Source organism: Helianthus annuus, chromosome 15 (assembly GCF_002127325.2).
Source record: "Helianthus annuus cultivar XRQ/B chromosome 15, HanXRQr2.0-SUNRISE, whole genome shotgun sequence".
In the NCBI taxonomy this organism is placed as follows: Eukaryota; Viridiplantae; Streptophyta; class Magnoliopsida; order Asterales; family Asteraceae; genus Helianthus; species Helianthus annuus.
In genome coordinates this window covers 17,909,455-17,936,949 of record NC_035447.2, presented here as the reverse complement: position 1 = coordinate 17,936,949, position 27,495 = coordinate 17,909,455, and the positions used below count along the sequence as shown (strand labels likewise).

Sequence of the window (27,495 nt, the reverse complement as noted above, 5' to 3'; positions counted from 1 at the left end):
GTGAAAAATGACTCTTTCAAACCAAGTTTTCTAGACTTAAAAACTGAACAGCCGACACCAATGCAAAAAAGCAATGACTGAATGTGACATATTCAAGAATTCAAATGAAACATCATTAACACCTCTGGTAATCAAATTTACAGATTCTTCAACCACATCCTACCTAAACCATTCTTCAATCGCATCACACAAACACCTTTAATAAACAGGTTTACAGATTCCGTATGAAACAACATCACCATACAAAACCTAACGGATGACGAATGTGACATATTCATGAATTCAATTAGTAAAAAGACTAATCAGACTTTAGTTGACAAAGAAACGAGGGTAGACGTCAAACCTGATTGTTAATCGAAGAACACCTTCATCCTTCCATGTACCATCGTACTGTTGATTTTGACTTAGACCATCCAAGTATCAGATATAGAATATTGAACGAAAAACCCTAGGTCTATAAATAAACAAACAAAAGATGAACATACATATTTCAAAATCAAACACTGATCAAGTTGAAAGCCGACTGTTACGTGGATGATGAACGTTGGAAGATAAGAAAAATTGTACATTGAAGATGTGAAATCGATGTTTGATGTTAGCAATCACCGTTGTCAATTAGTTGAAGAAGATGCAAACGCGCCGCTAGGGTTTTGAGGGCGACGATAGAGACAAATTTTGAATCAGCTTTGAGAACTAAATTATTGTTGCCTGTTCTGTTCTGAATCTATCTGGTTTTAGTAATAGTATTAAATTCTACAAAACGCGAGCTGATGTATCACAAAAACAAACCGGGGTTTGTCATGTTACCTTCATCACAAAGGATTCATACAAGATGATCCTTTGCTCATTGATTATTAAAAAAGGTGATGAGTGCAAGAGAACCTACTATGCTTTAGAACTACCATGCTTTGATGATTAGGCTGCTGTAGATTTTTAAATTGTTTTTAACCAATTCAATAGAATTTCAATTTTGCCGCCGTTGGACTAGGATTAGACTGCCGTAGGTACACTTGCAAAATCACAGTTGGGTATATTTTTTTTTTGATGGAGCAGGCCGCCGTTGGACTAGGTTGGTTTTCTTCGGTCTATACCTGAGACCGAGAATTTTGAATAGGCTGGACCAAGGACCAAGCGACAAACACTATTTCAGTTCGGGTTTGTCAGGTAGCCCAAATTTTTGCAGAGCTACTGGTCATGGATATGCTACATTTCATCAAATTTGCTAATAATTATGGAATATATTTGTACCCGAATTAAACTTTCATAACTAAATGGATAGAAATTGCAATCTCTAGTTTTGTATCTTCCACAACCTATTCTCATCAGCTCTATCTAGGCAAATACAAATCATCATCAACATCCAATGCCATTTAAATTCTTATTGATCACAGTTATTGACAAAAAAAAAACGCATGTTCTAATAAATTATGCTCAAATCAAGCCCAAACATAAAAACCAAAACAGATTAACACCACTCCTTCCCCAAAAATACCTTAAAACAGCTTAATATCACTAGACTAATGATCGCTGATACCAATGCTACTCCCATTATGAACTTAACGCTTGTGACAATTGAACCATCAAGGGCTTGATTTTGTGTGTTTGATGAGGACGAGTGTGTGGGTGCAGCTGCATGTGCGGTTGAGGATTCCACGTTTTTCTTGCTTTTGCGCTTTGATGCTGTTGTTGTTGTCAGTGTTGATCCTATGTCCCGTGATTTTACCTCGCTTGCATTATCCCCGTGAACCTACAATTACAATTTACAATGTCAATATTATTAGACGGATATTAGTATTAAGCTAGATCTTATTATTATAAGTTCTTATTCGATATAATATAGGTTATATTATGTTTTATTATTATTATTATTATTATTATTATTATTATTATTATTATATCCTAAGTTAGGGCAGTTATCATAAACCCTCTGATGTATATATGAAACCGGGCATGTATCATTTACGTTTACCAATTCAATCAGAAACAACATCGAAACATTCTGATCTCTCTTATCAGATTCATTCCAATATAGTGGTATTAGAGCCACCGATCCGAAATCAAGTTTCAACTTCAACGATTCACAAACCACACAATTACATCAGATGTCGACAAATATGGCCTCCAATGGTGGAATTCAAACCCAGACTCCAAAATTACTGGGACAAAATTACTATCACTGGCATATATACAGATGAAAGTATTACTGGAATCGCAAGACTTGTGGACGATTGTGGAGGAAGGATATACAGAAATTGCAACAGGGGCACCAGAGAATGAACAGAATGTTTACAAGGAAAAAGTAAAAAGGGACAAGAAGGCACTGCATATTATATTTCATGCAGTGAACGAAACGGTGTTTGAACGCATTGCAACATGTAGAACATCCAAAGACGCGTGGGAAGTTCTACATAAAGCCTACAGGGGCGAAAATCGGGTTAAAACGGTAAGGCTTCAAACCCTAAGATGTGAATTTGATAGTTTAAGAATGAAGGAAACTGAAACCATAGAAGATTATGTTAACCGAATTACAATAATAGTCAACCAATTACGTATGAATGAAGAACGAATAGAAGGACAACGCGTCGTTGAAAAGATTCTCAGAAGTCTGACTAGGAAGTATGAATTGGTTGTAGTGGCGATTGAAGAGTCGAAGGATTTAAATGCAATTTCCACTGAGGAGTTGCTAGGCATCCTTGAATCGCATGAATTAAGGTTAAAGCAATATGATGATGATGCATCAGTAGAGCAGGCTTTCCAAGTCCAAGGGAATGGTTATGATAAATCTAGATCATCTAGATTTGATAACTCCGAAAAGGGACGAGGGAAAGGAAAGGGTAAATTCAACAGGATGATCTGATGTTATAATTGCCAAAGATTAGGGCACACGGCAAGGTTTTGTAATAAACGTGAAGAAGGTGATCGGTCAAATGATGCACTGTTGCACAAAGATGATATAGAAGATGAAACCGAAGACACAATGTTTATGATTTTTAATATGGAAGAAGTAGTTAAGAACGATTGTTGGTATCTTGATAGTGGATGCAGTAATCATATGACGGGTAACAAAAGTTTATTTATAAATCTGAATGATTCAGAAAGACGGGAGGTTCGAACCGGCAATGACAAAAGATTAGAAGTCCTCGGATGTGGTGATGTCAATGTTAAAATCAAAGGTCACGAGAAGCGAATTCCAAATGTATTTTATGTGGCAGGTTTGAAACACAATCTTTTAAGTGTTGAGCAACTAGTACAAAAGGGCTATGATGTGTGGTTTAATGACAAAGGATGTATTATTAATGACTCGTCTGGATGTTGCATTGGTGTTGTAAAGATGACAGGGAACAAAATGTATCCGCTGAATCTAAAACATGATGTAGTTCCTAGAGTATATAATATGACTACACAAGACAATTCGACCTTATGGCATAGAAGATATGGGCACTTAAATTTTGAAACCATGCACGATATGGGGGCAAATGAAATAGTGAATGGGCTGCCAAAGATTACCAAATCGGAACACATATGTGAGGGATGTATTTTTGGCAAACATGCCAGAAAACCATTCTCTAAGAAGGCTAAATGGCGAGCAAGTGAACAGTTGCAACTGGTTCATTCCGATATATGTGGACCTATGAAAACACAATCGATTGGAGGCTGCAAGTATTTTATTACGTTTATACATGACTTCTCAAGAAAGACCTGGGTATACTTCTTGAAACTCAAATCTGAAGCACTATGTTATTTCAAGAATTTCAAACGACTAGTAGAAAACCAGATAGAACGCAAAATAAAAGGCATAAGGACAGATAGAGGAGGAGAATACTGTGGACATGAATTTCAAAACTTTCTTAAGAATAATGGAATACATCATCAACTTACGGCAAGTTACACGCCTCAAGAAAACGGAGTGGCCGAAAGAAAAAATAGAACTTTAATGGAATTAAGCAGGAGTATGTTGAAGATGAAAGAATTACCAAACGCTTATTGGGCTGAAGCAGTGGCCTGTGCCACCTACCTGTTGAACCGTGCAACTACCAAGAGTGTGTCAAAGTTAACACCTCAAGAAGCATGGAGTGGAAGAAAGCCAAATGTAGATCATCTCCGGGTGTTTGGCTGCATTGCTTATGTGCATGTTCCCAAGCAAAATCGCTCCAAGTTAGACGATAAGACTGAGCGGGTTATCTTTGTCGGATATAATGAAAATAGCAAGGCATACAAATTATACAACCCAATAACAAACAAGATGATTATAAGTAGAGATGTGATTTTCAGTGAAAATCAACATTGGGCAACCAATAAAGGAAGTGATGGTGGGCTTAGGATAGAAATAAGTAATACAAGTGAAGTTGACAGAAACGTAGCAGTGGAAGATCAGATTAATCTACCAGTGACAAATGATGAAGATAATGTGCAGCCCAGTAACATCGAAGCCGAAATACCGGAGACTTACAATGAAGGTACTGGAGATAGCGAAGAAGCAGGAAACAATGAAGGCACTGGTTCTTCATCAGACTCCGAAAATGAAGTTATTAGAACTAAGCCGATAACTCAAGTATATCAAGACACAACAGAATTAACTGAAGCACAAGTAAAAGAACTTTATAAGAAAAGTCAAGGAAACACGAGTGGGGTGGTAAATTTTGTTTTGTATGCGGATACTGATCCAACATCCTATGTTGAAGCAAGCAAAGAAGCGATATGGCAAGAAGCCATGGATAAAGAAATGGAATCAATTATAAAGAATGACACATGGGAATTAGTGGATCCACCTCCGAACCAAACGCCAATCAGCGTTAAATGGATATATAAGACTAAGTATGATGAACATGGGGGAATAAGCAAACACAAAGCAAGGTTGGTCGTGAAAGGTTACAATCAGAAATATGGAATAGACTATCAAGACGTTTTTGCACCTGTCATCAGGTTTGATACAGTTCGACTTGTACTTGCATTAGCAGCATATCATGGTTGGCACTTGCATCAAATGGACGTAAAAACAGCCTTTTTAAATGGATATTTAAAAGAACATGTTTTTATCGAACAACCGGAAGGATATGTTGTAAAGGGAAAGGAAAGAAAGGTGTGCAAGTTGAAAAAGGCTTTATATGGTTTAAAACAAGCCCCGAGAGCATGGTATAGTAGGATAGAAGGATATTTTACCACTCATGGATTCAAAAAGTGTGCTTATGCACATACTCTATTCACTAAAATATCAAAAGAGGAGAAAATAATCATTTGTCTGTATGTAGACGATCTCATTATTGCAAGTGATTCATTATCTAGTATTGAATCTTTCAAGGAATTAATGAAAACCGAATTTGAAATGACCGATATGGGAATCCTACACTACTTTCTGGGCATGGAAGTTTCATTCGACAATGGGAATATCATTCTGTCCCAGCAGCAATATGCAAAGGGTTTACTAAGCAAGTTCAATATGATGAACAGCTCTGGGATTTCAACTCCGATGGAATATGGTTTACGTCTGTCTAAACAAGATTCAGGTGATGAAGTAGATCCTAACTTATACAGGAGATTGGTTGGGAGTCTTATGTACTTAACCAATACCAGACCGGACATAATGTTTGCGGTAAACAAAATAAGTCAATTCATGGAACAACCCAAGCGGAGTCACTGGGAAGCTGGGAAAAGGATACTTAGATATGTAAAGGGAACACTAAATCAAGGACTAGTATATTCGAAAGGAGGCAAAGGAACGCTAATCGGTTACAGTGACAGTGATTATGCAGGGAATGTTGATGACAGCAAGAGCACATCAGGGTATGTATTTCAATTGGGAACAGGAACGATAGCATGGCAATCAAAGAAACAAAAGGTAGTGGCGTTATCATCAACAGAAGCAGAGTACATTGCTCTCTCCATGGCCGGTTGTCAAGCACTTTGGCTCAAAGGGATTTTAGACGAGCTCCAAGAAGGAGTTAATGGCCCAGTAATCATTTATTGTGACAACAAATCCACAATATGCTTAGCCAAGGACCCTATGTTCCATGGCAAAAGCAAACATATAAGGATCAAGTATCATTTCATTCGAGACTTGATCAAGAATAACAATATTGAGGTTCGTTTCTGCTCCACAGGAAGTCAAATTGCAGATGTGCTCACTAAGGCGCTGCAGTTCAAAGTGTTTTCACGTCTAAAGAATCTGTTGCAAGTCAGCGGCGAACATACCTGAAGAATCAGCAACAGCTTTGATCTTGCTTACGGGAGGGTATTAGACGGATATTAGTATTAAGCTAGATCTTATTATTATAAGTTCTTATTCGATATAATATAGGTTATATTATGTTTTTTTTTTTATTATTATTATTATATCCTAAGTTAGGGCAGTTATCATAAACCCTCTGATGTATATATGAAACCGGGCATGTATCATTTACGTTTACCAATTCAATCAAGAACAACATCGAAACATTCTGATCTCTCTTATCAGATTCATTCCAATAAATATACCCCTGTGCTAGTGTCATTATATCATATGTGATGCGAGTTCAGATGTAAAGTATTACCTGTTCTTTGACCTTAGCATTTTCCGTAAGATCTTTGACATGTTTCTCCAAATGCGAAAGTGATTCCTTCTTTGCTTCAAGGTCCTTCAATGCAGCCTTTAGCTCCAACTCCTTTTGTGAAAGTATCTCTTTCTGTTCATAAATATCAACAAACCGTTTACATAAGATTACTTGTATTATTGTGATGGTAATGTCATATAAATAGTTATCGCATATAAACAGCTACTGACCTGTTCAACAATGGTATTTCGGGCTTCTGCTAGATTTTCTTCAAGATTCTTTAGACTGATCTTTAACGCAGTCTTCTCTTCGATCTCCGCCTTGAGATTTTCTAGCTCAAGTTTTAGAGACGTTTCGTTAGACGTGTGTTCTTTAACTTGCGCTTCAAGTGTATTTATGGCTGTCTGAAACTCCTTTTTAGCATTTTCGTGTGTTTCATTTAGCATGCTATATGATATCTGTAATTTGAAAAATTCTCTTAGAACATCTATGATTACAAAACTAATTATTTAATAAGAAAAAGATTTAGGACATTTTACGTATTTGAATTACACTTTACCTGAGACTGCAGCTTTTGCCCTTCAGAAGAAAAATGTTCTTTCAGATCTTCAATTTCTTTCTTGGACGTAACGAGCTGATTCAGTATCTGATCTATTTCGGTTAAAGCTGCGGTCAAACTGGTCTGCGGATCATTTAGTTTAGACTCATAAGTAGCAAGTTCTTGAGTAAGTTTTAAATTGGTTTCTTCAAGCTGACTGGACTTGCTTTGCGTATCCTCCACTATACTCTCCAGACCACTTAGTTTCAACAAAGGTTGTTCCAGTTCATGCTTGTGGTTGTCTGCCAGCTCAGCAGCTCTAGAATGCTGTTCAGTTAAATCGGCAATTGTTTTTTCATGTGAATCAATTGTTTGACACGTGGATTCCTTCTCACTTTCGAGTTCATTGACCTTGCCTTTGAGCTGAATAATGGTTGCTACCAACGTTTCATTTTCAGCAGATAACTCATTAGCCTTGTTTTCTGTTTCTGATATCTTTGTTTTGAGGCTTTCGATCTCACTTTCTAAATTAGCTTTTATTAGCAAAAGCCGATCTAATTCGACTTTTAGCATAACAGTTTTTTCAGTTGCTTCAACCAACTGTTTTTTCCCGGTCGTTGCTAAATCCAAAGATTCCGTCAACTCTTGCTCCTTTTTAGTGGCGGTTTCCAGTGCACCCTCAAGAACCGTTGCTTTTGATCTCAAAGCTTCTATTTCTGCTTCGAGTTCGGTAGCTTTTTGAGAATGGTTTCTAGAACTATCTTCCATATCGCCACATTTCTTCTCCAGTGTGCTTATTTGTTCTTCAAGCTCCTTGATTCTTTCCTTTTCTGCTTCTAGAAGCAACTCCAAATCACTTGCCTTTTTATCTGCATTCTCGGCTTTTGAATTCAAATTCTGAATTATATCTTCGAGCTCAATAGTTCGTTGGTGGCTCGTGTTGGCTCTTTCTTCAGGATCAGTTGGATTTTCAAGTACAGTTTTATGCTCCAATTCAAGCTTTGAGTTGCGTGAGGATGATTGAGTCAACTCAGTTTCCAGCTGAGTTACTTTATCTATGGAGTCTTGCATTTGCTGACTTAGATGTTTCTTTTCTTCTTCAAGAGTCGCTATTGTTGAGGTAAGTTGCCCAAGCTCTTTTTCCATTTTCTCCCCAACTGATTTTGATTCGGTCAACTCTTGCTCCTTTTTAGTGGCAGTTTCTAGTGCACCCTCCAATGCCAGTGTCAATTCTTGCTCCTTTTTAGTGGCGGTTTCAAGTGCACCCTCGAGAACAGTTGCTTTTGATCTCAATGCTTCAATTTCTGCTTCGAGTTCAGATACTTTTTGTGAATAGTTTCTAGAATCTTCTTCTGTGTCACTACATTTCTTCTCCAGTGTCGTTATTTGTTCTTCAAGCTCTTGAATTCTTTTCTTTTCCGCTTCTAGAAGCAACTCCATTTCACTTGCCTTTTTACCTGCATTTCCGGCTTTCGAATTCAAATTCTGAATTATATCTTCGAGCTCAATGCTACGTTGGTGGCTCGCATTGGCTCGTTCTTCATGATTCCTTGACTTTTCATGAACAGTTTTAAGCTCTAAATATTCAAGCTCTGTGTTGCGCGAGGATGATTGAGTCAACTCAGTTTCCAGCTGAGTTACCTTGTCTATAGAGTCTTGGAGTTGCTGGTTCAGATGTATCTTTTCTTCTTCAAGAGTGGCTATTGTTGACGTAAGTAGTGCAAGTTCTTTTTCCATTTTCTCACCCAATGATTTTGATTCTTCTAAATCGGCCTTTAGTGATTTTGACTCGTGTTCATGTTCTGCCTGAGATTTCTGAGATTCGGACAAAAGAATGTCGTAATCATTCGACTGCTTATCGACACGTTCCTCATTTTCGGCTAATTCGCCTTTTGTTTTAACTAAAACCGCATCAACATCTTCCTTTTCCTTTTTTGTTTCCGCGAGTTCCTCTTTAATCTCATGAAGCTTCTGTTTAACTTCTTCCAATTCAGATTCTTTCGCTTGAAGATATTCTTTGGTTGATGATTCAGACACCTCTTTCAGATTCAGTTCTTTGGTCAGTTCACTTATTTTCGCCTCTTGCAAATCGTATTTTTGCTGGACTTCCAAAAGTTGTGCTTTTGAAGCCTCCGATTCTTCTTGGATCACTGATAAGTTGATGGTCTTCTTGAGTGATTCTTCGACCTTTTCATGATCCGCAATTTTTTCATACAAACCCTTGAGTTCTTCTTGGACTAAAGCCATCTGATCTTTCATCGCTTTTGCACTAACTTGAGCCGATTGAAGCAATCTTTTGAACTCTAATGCTCTGCTGGTCTCGGATTCCGCATGTGATCCGCTCTGTTTGTGCAATTCTTCAAACTTTTTAGCATCACTTACAGAAAGATCTAGTTGTTGTTCTAAATCATTCATCCGTTTTCTTGAAATATCTAACTCGATGTTTAGAGTAAACGATTCCTTTACTTTGACTAACTCCTTTTGGTTTGACTCTTGAGCTTGTAGTTCCTCTTGCAAAGCAGTAATCTGTGAATTGTATCTCTCTTCAGTTTCTTTAAAAAGATCTTGTAATTTCTTGTGGTCAGTTTCAAGATCTTGGTGTTTCTTTTCCTGCTGCTCGAGTTTTTCATTTGTAAGCGAGACTTGGTTCTTGAGTTCAGCATTCTCAGACTCTGAGTGCTTGAATGTTGTGGTTATTTTTTCTAGCTGAAGCTCGAGTTCGTTTGTCTTCTCATTCGCCTCAAGGACTTGTCTACTTTTTTCAGCGATGGGTTGTTCGTTATTTTCAACAGGCAATGCGGGAGATGTGTGGGATCCACCATTGGGTACATCTACGGTTTCCTTTTCGACTTTTACAAATTCTCCATCTAAGGGTGCTTCTTCTTCTTCTTCTTTCTTGGCATCCTTAGTTATGTCCTTGGTAGTTTCCTATTAAAAATAGAGCACATAAATTACAATGAGCTTATAAGGAAATTGACTCGAATGGGTCAATTCTGGTTATGTTTTTATCTCTAACACATCAAACAATTCGATCCATTCTTAATCACACACAGGAAAAGTAGATTACCATTGAAATTTATATAGTTTTTTAAAACTAATATTTTCCAAATTTTGAACCCACGTAGGTAGTTCTTTTTGTTATGAATTTAATCGCAGAGTTTGAAAATCTGACTGTGATTGTAGTTTTTTTCCAGACTAAATAGAGATATACTTAGTTGATCACATTTTTTTACCCAACCAAGCAGTTAGATGATTGTTATTATTTTTTATTTTATTTTCTGGATCATCCACAAACAAAATAGAGATATTATACATATTATACATATTAATATGAAGTCTCCATAAACAGTACTTTTAATTTGAATTTATTTATTTAATAATAAACAATTATAGCATAATATAGATAGTAATTTGAAGTCTCCATTATACATATTAATAATTCTAATTTAACAATTTTCAACATATACAAATCCAACGGGCGGCAGCAATAGTTGTTTTCACCTATTGGGGAAATGGGCGGTGGAGGTAATAGTGCCAGGCAGCTGCCTGGCACTCCCCTATTGGCCCAACAAAATTACTATTTTATCCCGCTTTAAAATTACGATTTTGTCATCAGTGTAAAATTATTTTTTTGCCCCCACTTAAAAATAAAATTACGATTTTGCTCCCATCTAAAAATTTCAATTTTGCCCTGGGTTCAAAATTACGACTTCGCCCTGTTTAAATTTACAGTTTTGCCATTAGTTTTTTCCCCTTATAATTACGATTTTGCCATCATTTCAAAGTTATGTTTCTACCCCGACTTAAAAAATAAATTTACGCTTTTCCTCCCAGCAAAAAAATTCAGTTTTGCCCTCGGTTCAAAATTACTATTTTGCCTCGTTTAAATTTACAGTTTTCCTATTAGTTTTTTTCCCTCATAGCCACGTTACGATTTTGCCCTCAAATTAAATTTACATTTTCTCCATCGTTTTTGTTTGTTTTCCTGGTTAAATTCCCCAGTGTAAAATTACAGTCATGCCGGCAGCTGCCTGACACTCTCCCATTGGTCCATTTAATCTACGATTTTATCCCTGAATAAAAATTATGATTTCGCTCTCAGTTCAAAATTACGTTTTCCCATCGTTTTAGTTTTTTTCGCAAAAGTAGAAAACTTTTTTTTAATTGGTTGACTAGATTTAATTTTTTTCCGTGTCAAGGAGCTGCCTGACACTCGCTTATTAGTCCTGAAAAATTGCAGTTTTGCCCTGAGCCAAAAAAACGGTCTTATCATCGTTTTAGTTTTTTTACTGACAAAATTATAGTAGTGTTTTTTTAATTGAATGAGAATTATTCGGCCATCGCCCCGCAACGCGGGCGGGGCATCACCTAGTTATTATTATTTGAACAACTAACTTCAACAACCTTGGTGACTGGTACTTTTGAACTTGCTACAGTCTCCTCTTCCATGGCAGGCTGAATGTTGAATATTAAGATTTGTTATAAAGGCCCTGAAAACATAAGTTGAAGAAAAGAGTTAATTACACAGATGGATCGTATGGTTTATAGCTAGTTTCACCTTTAGGTACTAACTTTTTTCAAAAGGTTTAGGTATTATGTTTTCAATTTTGTAACACCTTTGGGTACTAACACCAAAATTAGTTAATTATATCAATATAATGACTAAAATACCCTTCCATTTTTTTAATTTTATCAATCTAACACCTTTGGGTACTAACACCTAATTTTATTTAAGTTTAAATCAATTTTACAAAATCTATTTATTTTTTTTATTTTCATCTTTTTATTATATCTCTTAATTAACATAAGGAAAATTGGTTTTAATAAACCAACCTTTGTCCCGTTGGTAAATAATAATCTTACCTACGTAATTGGTATACAATAATCCTACCTATCAACATGTTGGCACTCAATGAACTTCCGTTAATTTTTTTTTAACTGAAGTTAGTTTTTAAGTTTTATTTATTACACAAACAGTCCATGTAGTTGTAATTTACTAGTTTTAACTTTTAAAACTAGTAAATTACAGTCCCTTGAGGTTTTTTTGTTTTATAAAATAGTTAAAACTAGTAAATTACAACTACAGGGACTTTTTGTGTAATAAATAAAACTTAAAAAATAACTTTAGTTAAAAAAAATTAACGGAAGTTCATTGAATACCAACATGTTGATAGGATTATTGTATACCAATTACGTAGGTAAGATTATTATTTACCAACGGGACAAAGGTTGGTTTATTAAAAACCAATTTTCCTTAACATAAAATCTATTAATTTTTTTTATTTTCATCTTTCTGTTAAATTTCTTATTTAACATAAAATCTACTAGTTACACCAGTATTTTTTAAATTCACAATGATGGTATCAGAAATAAAATAAAGCAGTTAGTTAAGGAATCAAGTAAACTAACCTTAGACTGCGTAAAACGTTTGTCTATTTGGAGCGTTATTGAAGGTAGTATAATTCGTTTGTTGGTTTAGAAACGAAATAGGTGGTATTATATAATGGTGGCTTTGAATATTAATGAAATGGGGTGGATCCTACTGGCATGCCAATGAGGACCATTGTTAAATAGGAGATGGTGTCCTTTCCACCACTATGACTTCCTGACGTGTACATTTGTCACACCTTGATATTTACCATAAATCCCGGGAGGCCCGGATGGGGAGTATCGTGACGTAAGATTGGTATCGTCATAGTCAAATAATCACAGATAGCACAGCGGAAGTCTTAGAGTTAAAATATTATTACCAACCAAATGTCCAAATGTTCAAATAATATACAGACGGCTCGTAATAATAAAGATCCACAGGCGGATCATAAAATGTACAAAAGAGATATCAACAGACTACTAGGCTTTATGCAAAGGAGTTGCAAATTCCTCTTCTAGCATTACCGAGCAACTTCCAACCTATTTCGTATTTGCACCTGTAACTTAGTCTTTTAAAAATACGTTAGTTTTCACTGGTAAATACAATCAACCGACACATTTTGAAAACATTTTCAAAATGGATTTAAGTGCATAAGGCACATAATTTTATAAATAACTTGGAACAATTCAAAATGATCTTGTATACAGTTTTACATGCCTGTCAATACATATGGAGCCCAGTACTAAACACCGAGACATGATTAACCAACACACCACTTAAACCCACAAAGGAGTGTCCCCACGTAGTGGGCAAGAAAAAGGTTATTATATTAGCATTAATCATCTATTTGGTGTATGCCTACACACCGTGCTTGGTCGTGGCAATTAGTAACTTAAATGAGCCGAGGATATCCAGGACACGACACGGTCGCGTTAACCCCCAATGTTTAAGTTATTAGACAAAACAGATTAAAACGGGTTATGAAGATTTTGTAGCCACAATCCGGCATATGATCCCATACCTGACCAAGTTGTAATAATTTACAGTATCCCAAGCTCGTATAGGGAAAATATGTTAAGAGTATTTACCTGAGCTAATACTTGTCTTAAAATGCAAAATTTATAAATAACTCGGCTGTTAATCAATTGACAAGAGTAGGTAGCAATTTACTGAACGGCTCTAGTCTGGAATGATGGTATAAATAACCAATTAGAATGCTAACGAGTCCTATTTAAGTCGTAGAGTTGGATCAGTTAACTTAAAATATCGAAAACGGTACGATACGCTTGATTAAGCGATGACCGAAATAGAATGTAGTTTAAACCCAACAAGTACTAAGACTTGTATAATATGGGTAAACAAATAACATTCTGGAATTTGAGATAAAAATGATAAGGTTTGACCCGTTTGGTAAACTTATGAAAACTAGTCACATAAGCCTAACCGTACGCGTATAAGCGATAACGTGTAACCGAATGAGTCATGAACAAGTTCTATATGTCAATATACTTTAAATAAGTTGTAATATCAGTAGAATATCAACTTATATGCCCGTTAAGGTTTTAAAATCAAACTATGCCTCATAAGGGTGTTTTAGTCATTTAGCAACGTATAAAAGGAACTTGCGTGTAAACTGATGTTATAAACATGATCATTCTGTAAAAATATTTTATTTATGATATAATATCAATAGGATATCAAATATGTGTGAGTTTTATGGTTTAAGACCAAACCATGCACCGTAGGGGCATTTTGGTCATTTCACACATAGTTTGAGAACTTATTTGAGAATCTGAGTTATGAACATGTACCTATTGTAAAAAAATTGTAAATAAGTTAAATATCAGTAGGTAACAAGTTTTGATTTATAGTTATGGTTTAAAACCATACTATGCGACAAAAGGGCGTTTTGGTCCTTATATGACGTAAATTTAGATGGCATAAATAGCCCCTCTTGGCCAATGCCAGGCACACCCGAGAGTATGACCAAAAATCATTAAGCTCCCGGTTTGTTAAAGGGTCACTCAGAGGTATAAATTTACATGTTGACGCCTTTAGTCCTCCAATTATCAAACTTCCATATAAATTTTTCAAACGGTCTCTCTCGTCCAACAAGTGGCTCAATTGAGAGTACGGACATAGTAAAGAGTCACTCAGAGGCATAGTTTCAGCATGTTGACACTTTTAGTCCTTCCACATTCATAGAATCCAAATTTGGCAAAAATAGTCCCTCCTAGCCAACATTAGGCATAAATACAAACAGGGACACATGTCAATACATTATTGGACACGATTTTACGAGGTGTTACAACATTGGCACCTAGATTGCTCATTCTTTTACAACCATACCCTAGCTTCTCCATCTTCATTACCATTTACGGTTTACCAACCCATTTCATCTTTTCACTAGTTAATCATCATGGGTGTGAGTCGCGTTGGGTTGATGGATTTTCGGCTGATTGTTAAACCAAAACATGGCTCGTGTGTTTCTTGGAGATGTGTCAAACCATAAATAGTTAAAATAGTGTGACCGGGAAATGACTCATTTAACTTATTTATCTAAACGAATTGTAAATGAGTTGTATTCGAGTTGTAAGACATGTTAAACACATTGGTGGATTGTAGGCATCTTAAACGGGTTGATGAGTCACTATGTTTGAATAGACGTGTTAAATAGGTCAATCTGAATATGATCTATATATTTTACAGTTTAAATATGACATACAAAACCTATTTGATGGTTAGTTTTCTAAGTTAAACGATTGTGAAATGACTAAACTACCCTTGCTAATAAATAAACAATGATTTGAAACATTATAGTGGACCTACCATCCACTTCTTCTCGCCCATCCTTCTAAAACAACACCCCAACCTGCTCTAAAACCACCAGTCGCCACCACTTACATAAACTACTAGTTGTAACGCTCGCATTTTGGAATTTTCCTTATTTAGAAAGTTTATCTGTATTTCTATTTTTGGAAACTTATATCCTCATTGTAATCGTATTTCATTCTCCAACTTTGTAATCCGAGAATTGATCATAATGAAATTCGTTCTTTATAAATATTTGTTATACATACAATCAGCCATTTAAATACGTGTTTCGATACTCTTTATACGTGCAAATACTTATACATGCATTCACGACACTCAAATTATGGTTGCATACATGTTACATACTTGAAAATATGCTAAAAATGGAAGTTATTGCTTAAAATAATAAGAATATCAAAGTTCAGGGGACAAAATGCAATAAATCAAGCTTGGGGCTGGTAAAATGGGACAGCACGGGGCGCGATACCCTAACCCATATCTGTCGCGGCCCATCAAACCCCTTGATCCGCAGATTATTGTTTCTTGGTCATGGATTGGCCACCTTTTTACTCCCCAATCATCTTTAATCTTCATTAAACACTAAACCCTAACCAACCACTATATAAGCAAGCTCCCTGTCACTCATTTTCACTTTCCCAACTCATCTACACTCTCAAATCAGTTGCAAATTACAGAAAAAGGCAGATTATTCTAAGTGCAAAAGTAAGCACTTTCTTCACTTTTCTTCATCTTTTCTTCCATTTTAAAGGGGAACACCTCTAGGAGTGTATCCACAAGTTTACCATGGTAAACTTAGGTTGAACATCACCATTTTGAGGTCCAAACTAACTGTTTTGGAAGATTATCTTGTTAACTTTATAAAAACTTATGATTTCTTATACAATCTTATACCTACCTTGCTTCTAATCAAATCTATGGTTAGTGAGCTTGTGTATGGTTGATTCTTATGAGTTTAGAGGTGCAAACACTCTCTAAACTTTCTGTTTTGATAGGGTTTAAGACAACCCACAAGTGTTGAAATCATCCAAGTCTACCATAGTTCATATGGCAATACTTGTGTTTGGTGAAAGTGTGAACCTTGGAAGCCATGGCTATCCTAACTAGTTCCATACCTCACTTGATGTTTTATTTTGCTATCCCAAGTAGCTTACTATTCCTAAAGTAACACAACCCCGTCCAGCCTCCAACACTTGTTCATTCCTTCCATGTTGAGACGGCACACCCGGGTTGATCTTACTTGGCTACTTGATGAAATGTTAGATAGTTGTACTTTTCTTTTTCATTCATGACCATCTGAATCATCCTTGTGATGATTTGTGCATTGGTGAACTCATACAATGAGGTTAATCTTACCTCCATGCTTGACTTATATGACATCTATGATACTCTTGATGAGCCTAGTTTTAGTATTACTATATAAAATACATAAATATATACATATATACATAGCCGAAATCATGATACTAATCGGTTTATGATTATGTGTCATGAACTTAGGTTACTTTATCTAATGTTCTAAGTTTCTGGTTTTCGATTCTAATGGGCAAACTAGGACCATGAAATCACATACATACTTAGTGTCAAAACGAGTACTTAGACATGATATATTTTATGAATACATACTTTTTTTAATTTAAATTCCAATATTTTATGAATACATACTTTTTTTAATTTAAATTCCAATACGAATCCTTCGTCAAAACATAGTGTCAAAACGTGTACTTAGACAGGATATATTTTATGAATACATACTTTTTTTAATTATATATATATATATATATATATATATATGTAATAAAAGTGAAAAGAGAACACTGGTCATCGTGAGTTAATTAAAATAAAAGTTGGATATTTAAGTTTGGGTTTGCTCGCCGGAGAATCTCGTAAGTTAAACAAATCTTTGAACGTAATCGAACTATCATATAACTAATTAGAAAAAAAATGAATTTAGGTTTGTAACACTTTTGAGAACGCCTCGATCCGTGGACATCTATTGCTTTGCTAACTACGGTACGGATTCTTTGGTCTTCTCATCAGAGTATTATATATATATATATATATATATATATATATATATATATATATATATATTCTTTTGTATATCCGTTACCTTGCAGTACGAATTTTGTTTGTTTCTATTTCAGTTCACATTTATGATTTGATAAGTTCGCAGTAGCATGCAATAGACTTTAAAAGTTGTAATCATTGTTGCATGTTCCCATGAGAATTAGTTTAAGTTGCCTGAATATTAATACATGGTCTAAGTTTTGTACTCTGTCACCTGAGCATGTCTGGCTTGCTGATTGGGCGTCAACGGCATGGCACTTATCGTGACAGTGCGTAATAAAAGTTCACGGCGTCTCTAGATTGTGCTTGTGTAGCACCTGGCCCCTAGAGGCGTATAGATCGATCTTAGCTTTAAGTCTGAGTTTGTTGTCTGGAGTTGGAATAATGGGTGACCACCACACTCACCATATCATAGGTACATGGACTAGCTAGCTATGTACCCATCTGTTTAGGCTTGTGGGTGCTTCCGTCTCACGTGACTTGGTTTGTTGTTATTTGTAGTCACGTAGTCTGATATTTGTTTCTGATATGATATGTCTATAATATTGTCTGATATGTTTTGTATGTCTGCTTATGTTCCGATCACGTATCGTGTTATGCCTCAGATTATGTTTAGTATTTGTTTCGGTATCGGTTTTGGTTTTGTGTTCAAGAATTTCATATTTGTTTCTTTATGTCCCTCCTTTACTTGTACTATTTGATTTTTCCATTGCTGAGCAACCTTTGGCTCACCCGTAGTTTCCTTTGTTGTGTTGTCTTATTTGTTGACAGGTAATCTGGGGAATGTTGGGAACTAGTGATGATGAGAGTAAAATGTAGTTCAAGAATAAAGACTTTTATTTATTTTAGTATTTTTAATTAATTAAGACTTAGGATTTCTTGGTTTGTTTTCGAAACTTTTGGTTGTCTTTTGGATCCTACTTTTCTTTGTTAAACGGCTTGTGTTTGGTTTTGATATCTGTAATAATGACACGTCAACCCTATTCGGATCGGGGTGTTACAACAAACGAGCGCAACATCCGATCAAACGGAGAAGCTTACGCCCTCCCTTGGGTCGAGGTTAGGGAAATGATGATGACGGAATTCTGTCCTCCCCACGAGTAGTAGAAGCTCGAGGAAGAATTCTGGAATCTTAAACAAGTGGGTGACGATAACCTTGGTTACACCACCCGTTTCAAGCAACTAAGCATCATTGTATCGCACCTAGTCCTCAAGCCTGAGCGTTCGATTAGGAAATACCTCCAAGGTCTTCCCGCTGCAATCCACGATGTTATCCAAGCCACAAGACCCGACACTATCAAGCTAGTCTATCGCCTAGCCGCAAGCATCAACGACAATCGCGTAAGGGATAAACAAACCTCAAACCCCACCAACACTAAGTCCGTCCACCAAGCTACGACCGATACCACTGTCGAATCTACACCAACTAAGCCACCCTCCAAGAATAACAACAAAGGCAAGAAGCGGAAGGCTTCAAGCCAAAACTGTGCGGTAGTCACTCCGCAAAATCCTCAACCACTCCAACAAGTCTCACCTACCCAAAATCCCAAGCCAACCAAGAAAGCCTACACTTGGACACATCCCAAGTGTAATACCTGTTTATACCACCATCCCATCCACACACCATGCCGCCTATGCACCAATTGCAATAGGTTCAGGCATTTCGCTAACCAATGCCTAAGTAGCCCAAAGCCACAAGGTAACCCAACCCAAGCCATCACTGCAAACCAAACCCCTGCCTAAAACCAAAACCAAGCTCAACCTCAGGCAAACACTGGTCGAGCTTATTTCAAATGTGGAGATCCAAACCATCTTGCCAACGTCAGTCCTCAGCGCAACAACAACAACAACAACAATCAGCAACAACAAGCACATGGACGAGCCTTCGTGATAACATCAGCACAGGCTCAGAACAACAACGACGTCATCAATGGTACGTTTCTCGTTAATGTCTATGCTTCATGTTTATTTGATACTGGCATGGATAAAAGTTTTATATCCGTTGAATTCGAATCTTTGCCTTAGTGTAGACGTTCTAAGTTGCCCAAATCATTCACGGTCGAAGTCACTAACGGTAAGTCTGTCACTGTCGATTCTGTTCTTCCTAAGTGTTCTTTGGATCTTAACTATCATAAGTTTTCGATAGACCTTATACCCATGCAAATGGGTAGCTTCGATATCATAGTAGGCATAGATTGGCTTAGGTGAGTTCGTGTTGAAGTCGTTTGTTCTGAGAAGTTTATTCGTCTTCCTCTGCCTGATGGTGATTCTCTACACGCCTATGGCGAGAAAAACATTCTAAAGGTCTCAAGCTTATGTCATGAACCCAAGCAAACAAGTACTTGCGCAAGGATTATTCCGTCTTTCTTGCCCGCATTGTGGAAAAGAAGGACAAGAGTCCGAGCGTGAGTGAGGTTCCTGTTGTTTGCGAATTTCCTGACGTCTTTCCTGAGGATTTACATGGTCCTCTGATGTCTGCAAAATGTAACACATAAATTACATCAAATAGGCATAAAACAAACCCTTTTTAGTACTAATGTTGGAAAAAGCGTGTTTTTGTCTTCCTTTTGAATTTACAGGACCAAATGAGCTTAAACGAACAAAAGGAGCAAATAAGCAGCCAAAACCAACAAAAATACAAAGAAAAGGAATAAACGTGACATGTCTGACCCCTCAGCAGCATCCCTAAAGTAAAAACAAGGAATCAGAAGACTGACCACGGGGCCGTGCCCAGCTGAACACGGGGCGTGGTCAGGGACCTGCATAAAAGACAAACCTGTAGAAGCTTCCACGCCCACCACGGGGGCATGCCCAGCTCAGCACAGGGCGTGACATGCCTGACCCCTCGGCAGCATCCCCAAAGTAAAAACAAGGAATTAGAAGACTGACCACGGGGCCGTGCCCAGTTGAACACGGGTCATGGTCAGGGACCTGCATAAAAGACAAACCTGTAGAAGCTTCCACGCCCACCACGGGTGCGTGCCCAGCTCAGCACAGGGCGTGGTCAATGCAAAGATACGTAGAATCTTGCCAAATATTGATAGTACAAATACAAAGTTGACCACTGGGCCGTGCCCAAGAGACACGGGGCCGTGTGGGGCCCTCTGCTGACACTTCAAAGGCATCCCTTGGCAAACCACTACTCTCCCACTTTGTCACCACTCCACCACCACTACAACACCAACACCCACCACCATCATCCATCATCCATCTTTAGAGTGTGTAGTAGTCTCGGGATCCAAGATTGATTGTAAGGGTTCTTGCCAATCAAAGGTCATGTTTGGTTAAGCCTCTTACATCACTTGGTGAAGACAAGTCTTTTATGTATTACTTTTGATTTTTAATCTTTCGGCACTTTTTATTTGGGTTTGTATAAATGACTTTAATAACTAGTTTCTTATGTTGAAGGTGAATTTTTCTTATCATTTTTCCGTGGTGTCCTGAAGTTACTTTACTGTCTATATAAAGTAAAAGATTACATCATTCATATCTTTACGGTCTATATAAAGGCATGTTGACTACCTGGTCGGGGGTTAAGGGAATGGTTTGGTAATATTCTTGCCTTGTTCAGTGTATAGATCCTGCAAGGACCTGGTTCAACCTTACTAGGACCTCCTTCAATACCCACTGGTATTGGATGGTGGGGGTGCGACTAGCTTGAACCCCTCATATGTAAACTACTATTAATACTTTAAACCGACTTCTTGGGATTGTATCCTTGCTAACTCAAACCACTTAGCCGAGGGTAACATCACCTTTAAAAGAGGGGCCTACCACTTTTCGCATTAATAACTAACTTAATTGTCACACCCCGATTTCCACGTGTATCACCGGTCGGCCCGGTGGGGGATTACCGTGACGTAGTTGGCAACAATATAGTCAAACCACACAATTATATAAATGCACAGCGGAAGCATAAAGATAAATATAATTCAACCTTTTGAATGTAATATCAAATGTATTACAGAAGTCGAATTGTATCCACAGGGGATCATAAATAAAAAAAAGTATTGTTCAGTCAGATACAGCATCAAGTTTGCGAGACTATTCGTGATGCTAGGAAGCTATTACCAGCCAAATTTCGTGTAGTACCTGCACTTAATCTTTTGGGAAAAATACGTCAGTGTACACTGGTAAATACGTTCAACTGACACATTTGAAAATGTTTATTTAAATTGATTTGAATGCACGAGGCACAAACTCTTTTATAACTTGGGAAAATTATTAAAATCTTGTGAACGAATTACATGTCCTTTTATGCGTTCAGTAGCCCGGATCCTGTCCGGGTTAAAGATTAATAGACACACCACATTGCGTAAAACCGTGGTGTAAAAACCAACGGCTACGTCTTTTAATAATAATAATGTCGACATAATATACCGGGTGTACGCCTACACCAGGATGTCGAGGTCGTGGCCATTTCGTAAAATGATGCCAAGGATATCCGGGACAACGGTCATTAACCCCCCAAAGGCTTTTAAGTAACAAGACTGTTTAAATGAGCCGATCACATTATTCAATTAACCACCTAAGCGATGGAAGATATGATGCTCAATCAAGCGGTATTTTATATACCGTAACCCAAGCCCGTATAAGGGAAAATAAGTTAAAAGTATTTACCTTTGCAAGTATATTCCTTAATGGATTACGTCACAGATAGCTTTTACTTGGGCTCCTATTCTGGAACGAAGGTTTTAATTAACCTATTAGAATCCTAACGGGTCTTTATATTGGCCGTAGCCTAGACCGGTTGGTTCCGAAATATAAATACGGTTTAATCGCGCGAAAAGGCGAAAACCGAGAATGGAGTGTGATTCTGACCCAACAAGTTCAGAGACTTGTTTTATATGGGTTTAAGGTTCACATTCTGGATTTTGGGGTCACAATGATATAATTTGACCCATATCGGCTAATTTACGAAAACTAGTTTCATAAGCCGAACCGTGCGCGCATAAGGCGAAACGGTTAACCATGAGAGTCCTACACTTATTTCCTAAGTCATTATGCCTTAAAGAAGTTGTGGTATCAGTAGGATACCTTCCGTGATGCCCGTAACGAGTTTTAGTTAATATATCGCCCCGTAGGGGTTTTTCGGTCATTTTAAAGACTTTTAAAGAGCTTTTCGAGTTCTACAGGAAATCTGAGTTTCCCGAACAGTATATAAAGTCTAATATACTTTATTTATTATTTAAAATCAGAAGCAACTGGAATCGGGTCAAAAGACCTTGTAGAACTCAAGTTTTGGCCGAAAAGGGCATATTCGGTATTTACCGAACCGTAGCCATAACCGCAGGTTATGAGCAAGGTAAAAATTATTAAAAATCTTTAAAATTCCAAAAATATTATTTTATAATAGTGGGTAAAAGTTTTGGTGACGAAATCTTGGTTTAGATAGGCGTTATGCTAATTGCGCCGTTTATTACAAAAGTTTCTTATAAATGCGCTATTTAGCATAACTCTCATTCTAGACCTCGGATTGACGTGAAACTTTAAGGACATCCTTATAATTTAGTAAGCAAGGTTATGGTCCATTCACGTGTCCGAAATACTCGTTTTATTTTAAAAAGGCCGTTACGGTCAACTTTTAGGCGATTAACGGAAATGCGTAAAAGACTCGGACAACCAACGAACCGGTCACAGAGGTTTATACCATCATGTAACCTGGTCCTAATAGAGTCCTAAGGCATATCTATACCTCACTAAAACGGGTCAGAACTGAAGTCAAAGCAAAAGTCAAACTTTTGCGACATTCGGCTCCGAACCGGGTCAATATAGCAAATGGTCGATTCAAACGAGCGTAAACAAGTTTGTATACTTAATTTCATGTTTTATGAGTGTCTAAACAGGTTGCATATCATTTATATTACCGATTATGCAAGAATCGCAAAAATAGCTTTCTGTTGACTTTTTAAGCATTCGTTTGACTCGACATTTGAGCTAGTTAGAGTGGTGATCAGAGGGAACTCTTTTAGAGGTTTATTACCCACATAAATACCAACTCATAACTACTTTTGATCCGTCATAAGACTGAGCCATTACGGATTTATTTTGAAGTCAAACCGTAGTTACGACGGTTTGGTTTTTAGCTACATTACTAAGTAAAATTGAACCACAAAGGATCTAAACGACTTACAGAAGCTTAGGCTTGCTTAGAGAACAAAGAAGAACACTTGGGAGCTTTTGAAATGACCAGAGAAGTGTTTTTGAGTTGTGATGAACTTATGCACACAATGTGCTTATTTATAGTGAAGAAATGCTTCTAAGATCATCACACATTGGTCTATAACTAATCATGGATGATGGGCAGGTGTCCCATGGTGCTATGGGTCGAGTAGGGGGCGCCCATGACTCTGGAAGACCCATCATTTATTGTTTTGCCGCTTACAACAGCCAACAGCCAATTTTCTGTCGCTGGGCATCGCTTACGGACCGTATGGCTTCGGCCTTGCGGTCCGTAAGCCATAGGCGGATCATCAGCAATCATTCACCTCCTTACGGTCCGTAAGGCATACCCTTTACGGTCCGTAAGGGGTTAAAATTGTATCTTTTTGAAATGATTACTAAATCTTAGTAATTAATATCGAATCTTTGGTAATTAATAACCTGACCCTTCGGGTTTGAAGGGGTAACTTTGCGATATGGCCCTTGATTAATTACAGTTAAGGACCTCGCGTTATTTACCCGTATCGTTAAGCCCCCGGTTAATTTATTTGTTATCCGGAAAGTCTTAAATTATATTATTGACGCTTTTAACCCTTCTCATACGAATTTGATCATAACTTTCTCGTTTTAAAACGGAACTTCGCGGAATTTATACAGTATATTCTGGTGAGCGTATAATACTGTTACAAAGCCTCGGGAACGTTAAAGGGTCATTCAGAGGTATAATTTAAACATGTTGACACGGTTAACCCCTGTAGCTCGTAATCTCTCACTTTCTTCCGCGTTTCGCTTCCGTACGATCCATGATTTATTCGTTTGAAGGTACGAGCATCATTTAGGGTTACTATACAGTATATTTACCATTTGTTGACATTTATAACCCTCGAATTTACATACTTTCAAGGCTTGTCAAAATTAGTCCTTTATTTAATATCAATGCCACGTGTAATCAAATGACACGTGTTAACACATCATTGGACACAAAAATTCGAGGTGTTACATCCTCACCCCCTTAAAATAAATCTCGACCCGAGATTTACTCAAATAAATAGGGGTACTTTTCTTTCATCATGGCTTCGACTTCCCACGTGTATTCGGGACCTCTACGGGCATCCCATTTGACCTTTACAATCGGTACGTGCTTTCTTCGAAGCTTTTTCACCTGTCGATCTTCAATCGACAACGGCTTCTCTACGAATTTTAAGCTCTCATCTATATGCACATCCGTGTGTGGGATCACCAATGATTCATCGGCGAAGCACTTCTTGAGATTGCAGATGTGGAACATATTGTGAATTCCATTGAGCTCTTCGGGCAAGTTCAACTTATAGGCAACTGACCCGACACGTTCAATGACCTCAAAAGGTCCTATGTATCTCGGGCTCAGCTTGCCCTTCTTGCCGAAACGCATCACCCCCTTCCAGGGTGATACTTTAAGCAATACTTTTTCACCTACTTCGAAGTGAAAATCCTTACGCTTCGGATCAGCGTAGCTTTTCTGCCTATCGCGGGCAGCCTTGAGACGTTCCCGAATCTGGACAATCTTGTCCGTCGTCTGGAAAACTATCTCCGGTCCTGATAATTTGACCTCTCCCACTTCCGCCCAACAAACAGGCGATCTACATTTCCTACCGTATAATGCCTCGAAAGGCGCAGCCTTTATGCTGGTATGGTAGCTGTTATTGTAGGAGAATTCGATTAGGGGTAGATTCTTATCCCAGTTACCACCTAAATCGATCGCACATGCACGAAGCATGTCTTCTAGCGTTTGAATGGTACGCTCACTCTGACCGTCCGTCTGTGGATGGTAAGCCGTACTGAAGTTCAAACGCGTGCCCAAAGATTGCTGGAAACTTTTCCAGAAATGAGACGTGTACCTAGTATCTCTGTCGGAGATAATAGACACAGGTATGCCGTGTAAGGCTACAATCTTATCAACATAAAGTTGGGCTAACATATCGGAGCTATACGTCTCCTTGATGGGTAGGAAATGAGCTGATTTAGTCAGCCTATCGACTATGACCCATATTGTGTCGTTTCCTTTCCTTGTTTTGGGTAACTTGGTAATGAAATCCATAGTTACACACTCCCACTTCCATTCGAGAAGTTCAGGCTGTTGTAGCAAGCCAGACGGCTTTTGGTGCTCAGCTTTGACTTGAGCACAAGTCAAGCACTTTGCTACATGGGCGGCTACAGACTTTTTCAAGCCTATCCACCAATAATTTGCCTTTAAGTCCTGATACATTTTGTCTGCTCCAGGATGGACAGAATATTTGGAACTATGGGCTTCCTGGAGGATAACATCCCATAGTCCTTCATAAATCGGAACCCATATTCGTCCGTTCAATCTAAGGATTCCATCCTTGCTAAGAGTTAACTGCTCTTCAGTTACTCCTAACTTTTCCTTAGGATAATTAGTTTCCAACACAGCCTCTCGCTGTGCAGCTAAGATCCTTTCAATCAAGTTATTCCTGACTTCAATGCTCTTGGCATTGATCCGAATAGGTTTCACCCTTTCCTTTCTGCTCAGGGCATCAGCGACTACATTCGCTTTGCCGGGATGGTACCTGATCTCACAATCATAATCATTCAAGGTTTCCATCCAACGGCGTTGCCTCATGTTCAACTCCTTCTGGTTGAACAGATGTTGAAGGCTTTTGTGATCAGAATAAATCACAAATTTAATACCATAGAGGTAATGCCTCCACAATTTTAGTGCAAATACAACTGCACCCAATTCCAAGTCGTGGGTGGTGTAATTCTTCTCGTGCACCTTTAATTGTCTTGAAGCATAGGCAATCACCTTGCCTTTCTGCATAAGTACACACCCCATGCCAGTGTGTGACGCATCGCAGTAAACTACGAATTCTTCTGTACCTTCCGGTAGTGTCAACACAGGTTCGTTGCTTAGCTTCTGCTTTAGAATTTTGAAAGATTCTTGCTGCTTTGGGCCCCAAATGAATTTTTCTTTCTTCTTGGTTAGGGAAGTCAAGGGCGCAGCAATCCTCGAAAAATTCTCAATAAATCTCCTGTAGTATCCTGCTAACCCCAGGAAACTACGAATTTCGGTAGGCGTCTTTGGCTCTTGCCAATTCATGACTGCCTCTACCTTAGCGGGATCCACCTGGATACCACGCTCACTTACAACGTGACCCAAAAATTGAACCTCTCGTAGCCAGAATTCGCATTTAGAGAATTTGGCGTAGAGTTTCTCACGTTGTAGCAATTCGAGAATACAACGGAGGTGTTTCTCGTGGTCAGCTTGGTTCTTTGAATATATCAGGATATCGTCGATGAAGACTATGACAAATTTGTCCAAGTACGGCTTGCAGACGCGATTCATGAGATCCATGAACGCAGCCGGTGCATTTGTGAGCCCAAAAGGCATCACTAGGAACTCATAGTGACCGTAGCAAGTCCTAAATGCTGTTTTATGCACATCTTCATCTCTGACCTTTAGCTGATGATAGCCCGACCTTAAGTCGATCTTCGAGAAGTAGCTCGCTCCTTGCAGCTGATCGAACAGATCGTCGATCCTTGGCAAAGGATATCTATTCTTTATGGTAACTTTATTGAGCTCACGATAATCGATGCACAAGCGCATCGATCCGTCCTTCTTCTTCACAAATAGGACAGGTGCTCCCCAGGGAGACGAACTAGGTCTGATAAAACCTTTGCCAACAGTTCATCCAACTGGGTCCTTAATTCCTTCATTTCCGTCGGAGCTAGCCTGTAGGGCGCTCTAGCTATAGGAGCTGCTCCAGGAATGATATCTATTCTGAATTCCACTTGTCTATCTGGTGGTAAACCAGGTAGTTCTTCGGGGAAGACCTCGGGGTATTCAGAAATAACAGGAAGGTCTTCTACCTTTGGCTTGGGCTCTTCCATTATCACCTGAGCCATGTAAATGACACAGCCCCTTTTCAAACATCTTGAAGCTTTGAGCATAGATACGTCCTCGGGTAATCCATACTGCGTGTCTCCTCGAATGGTAA

The 27,495-nt window shown here is 38.0% G+C and overlaps 1 protein-coding gene across 1 annotated transcript; it reads right to left on the bottom strand.

The window, feature by feature from the left end:
- Positions 1 to 1,380: 1,380 nt before the first annotated feature.
- On the bottom strand, positions 1,381 to 12,576 carry LOC110913315 (golgin subfamily A member 6-like protein 22). Its single transcript, XM_035984211.1, has 6 exons — positions 12,475 to 12,576; positions 11,461 to 11,555; positions 7,087 to 9,993; positions 6,758 to 6,985; positions 6,528 to 6,659; positions 1,381 to 1,747 (listed from the first exon to the last, which is right to left on the bottom strand). Exons 2-6 carry the CDS (start codon positions 11,512 to 11,514, stop codon positions 1,466 to 1,468), a joined length of 3,603 nt encoding a protein of 1,200 aa, XP_035840104.1. The 5' UTR covers positions 11,515 to 11,555; positions 12,475 to 12,576; the 3' UTR covers positions 1,381 to 1,465.
- Between the last annotated feature and the right edge of the window lie 14,919 nt (positions 12,577 to 27,495).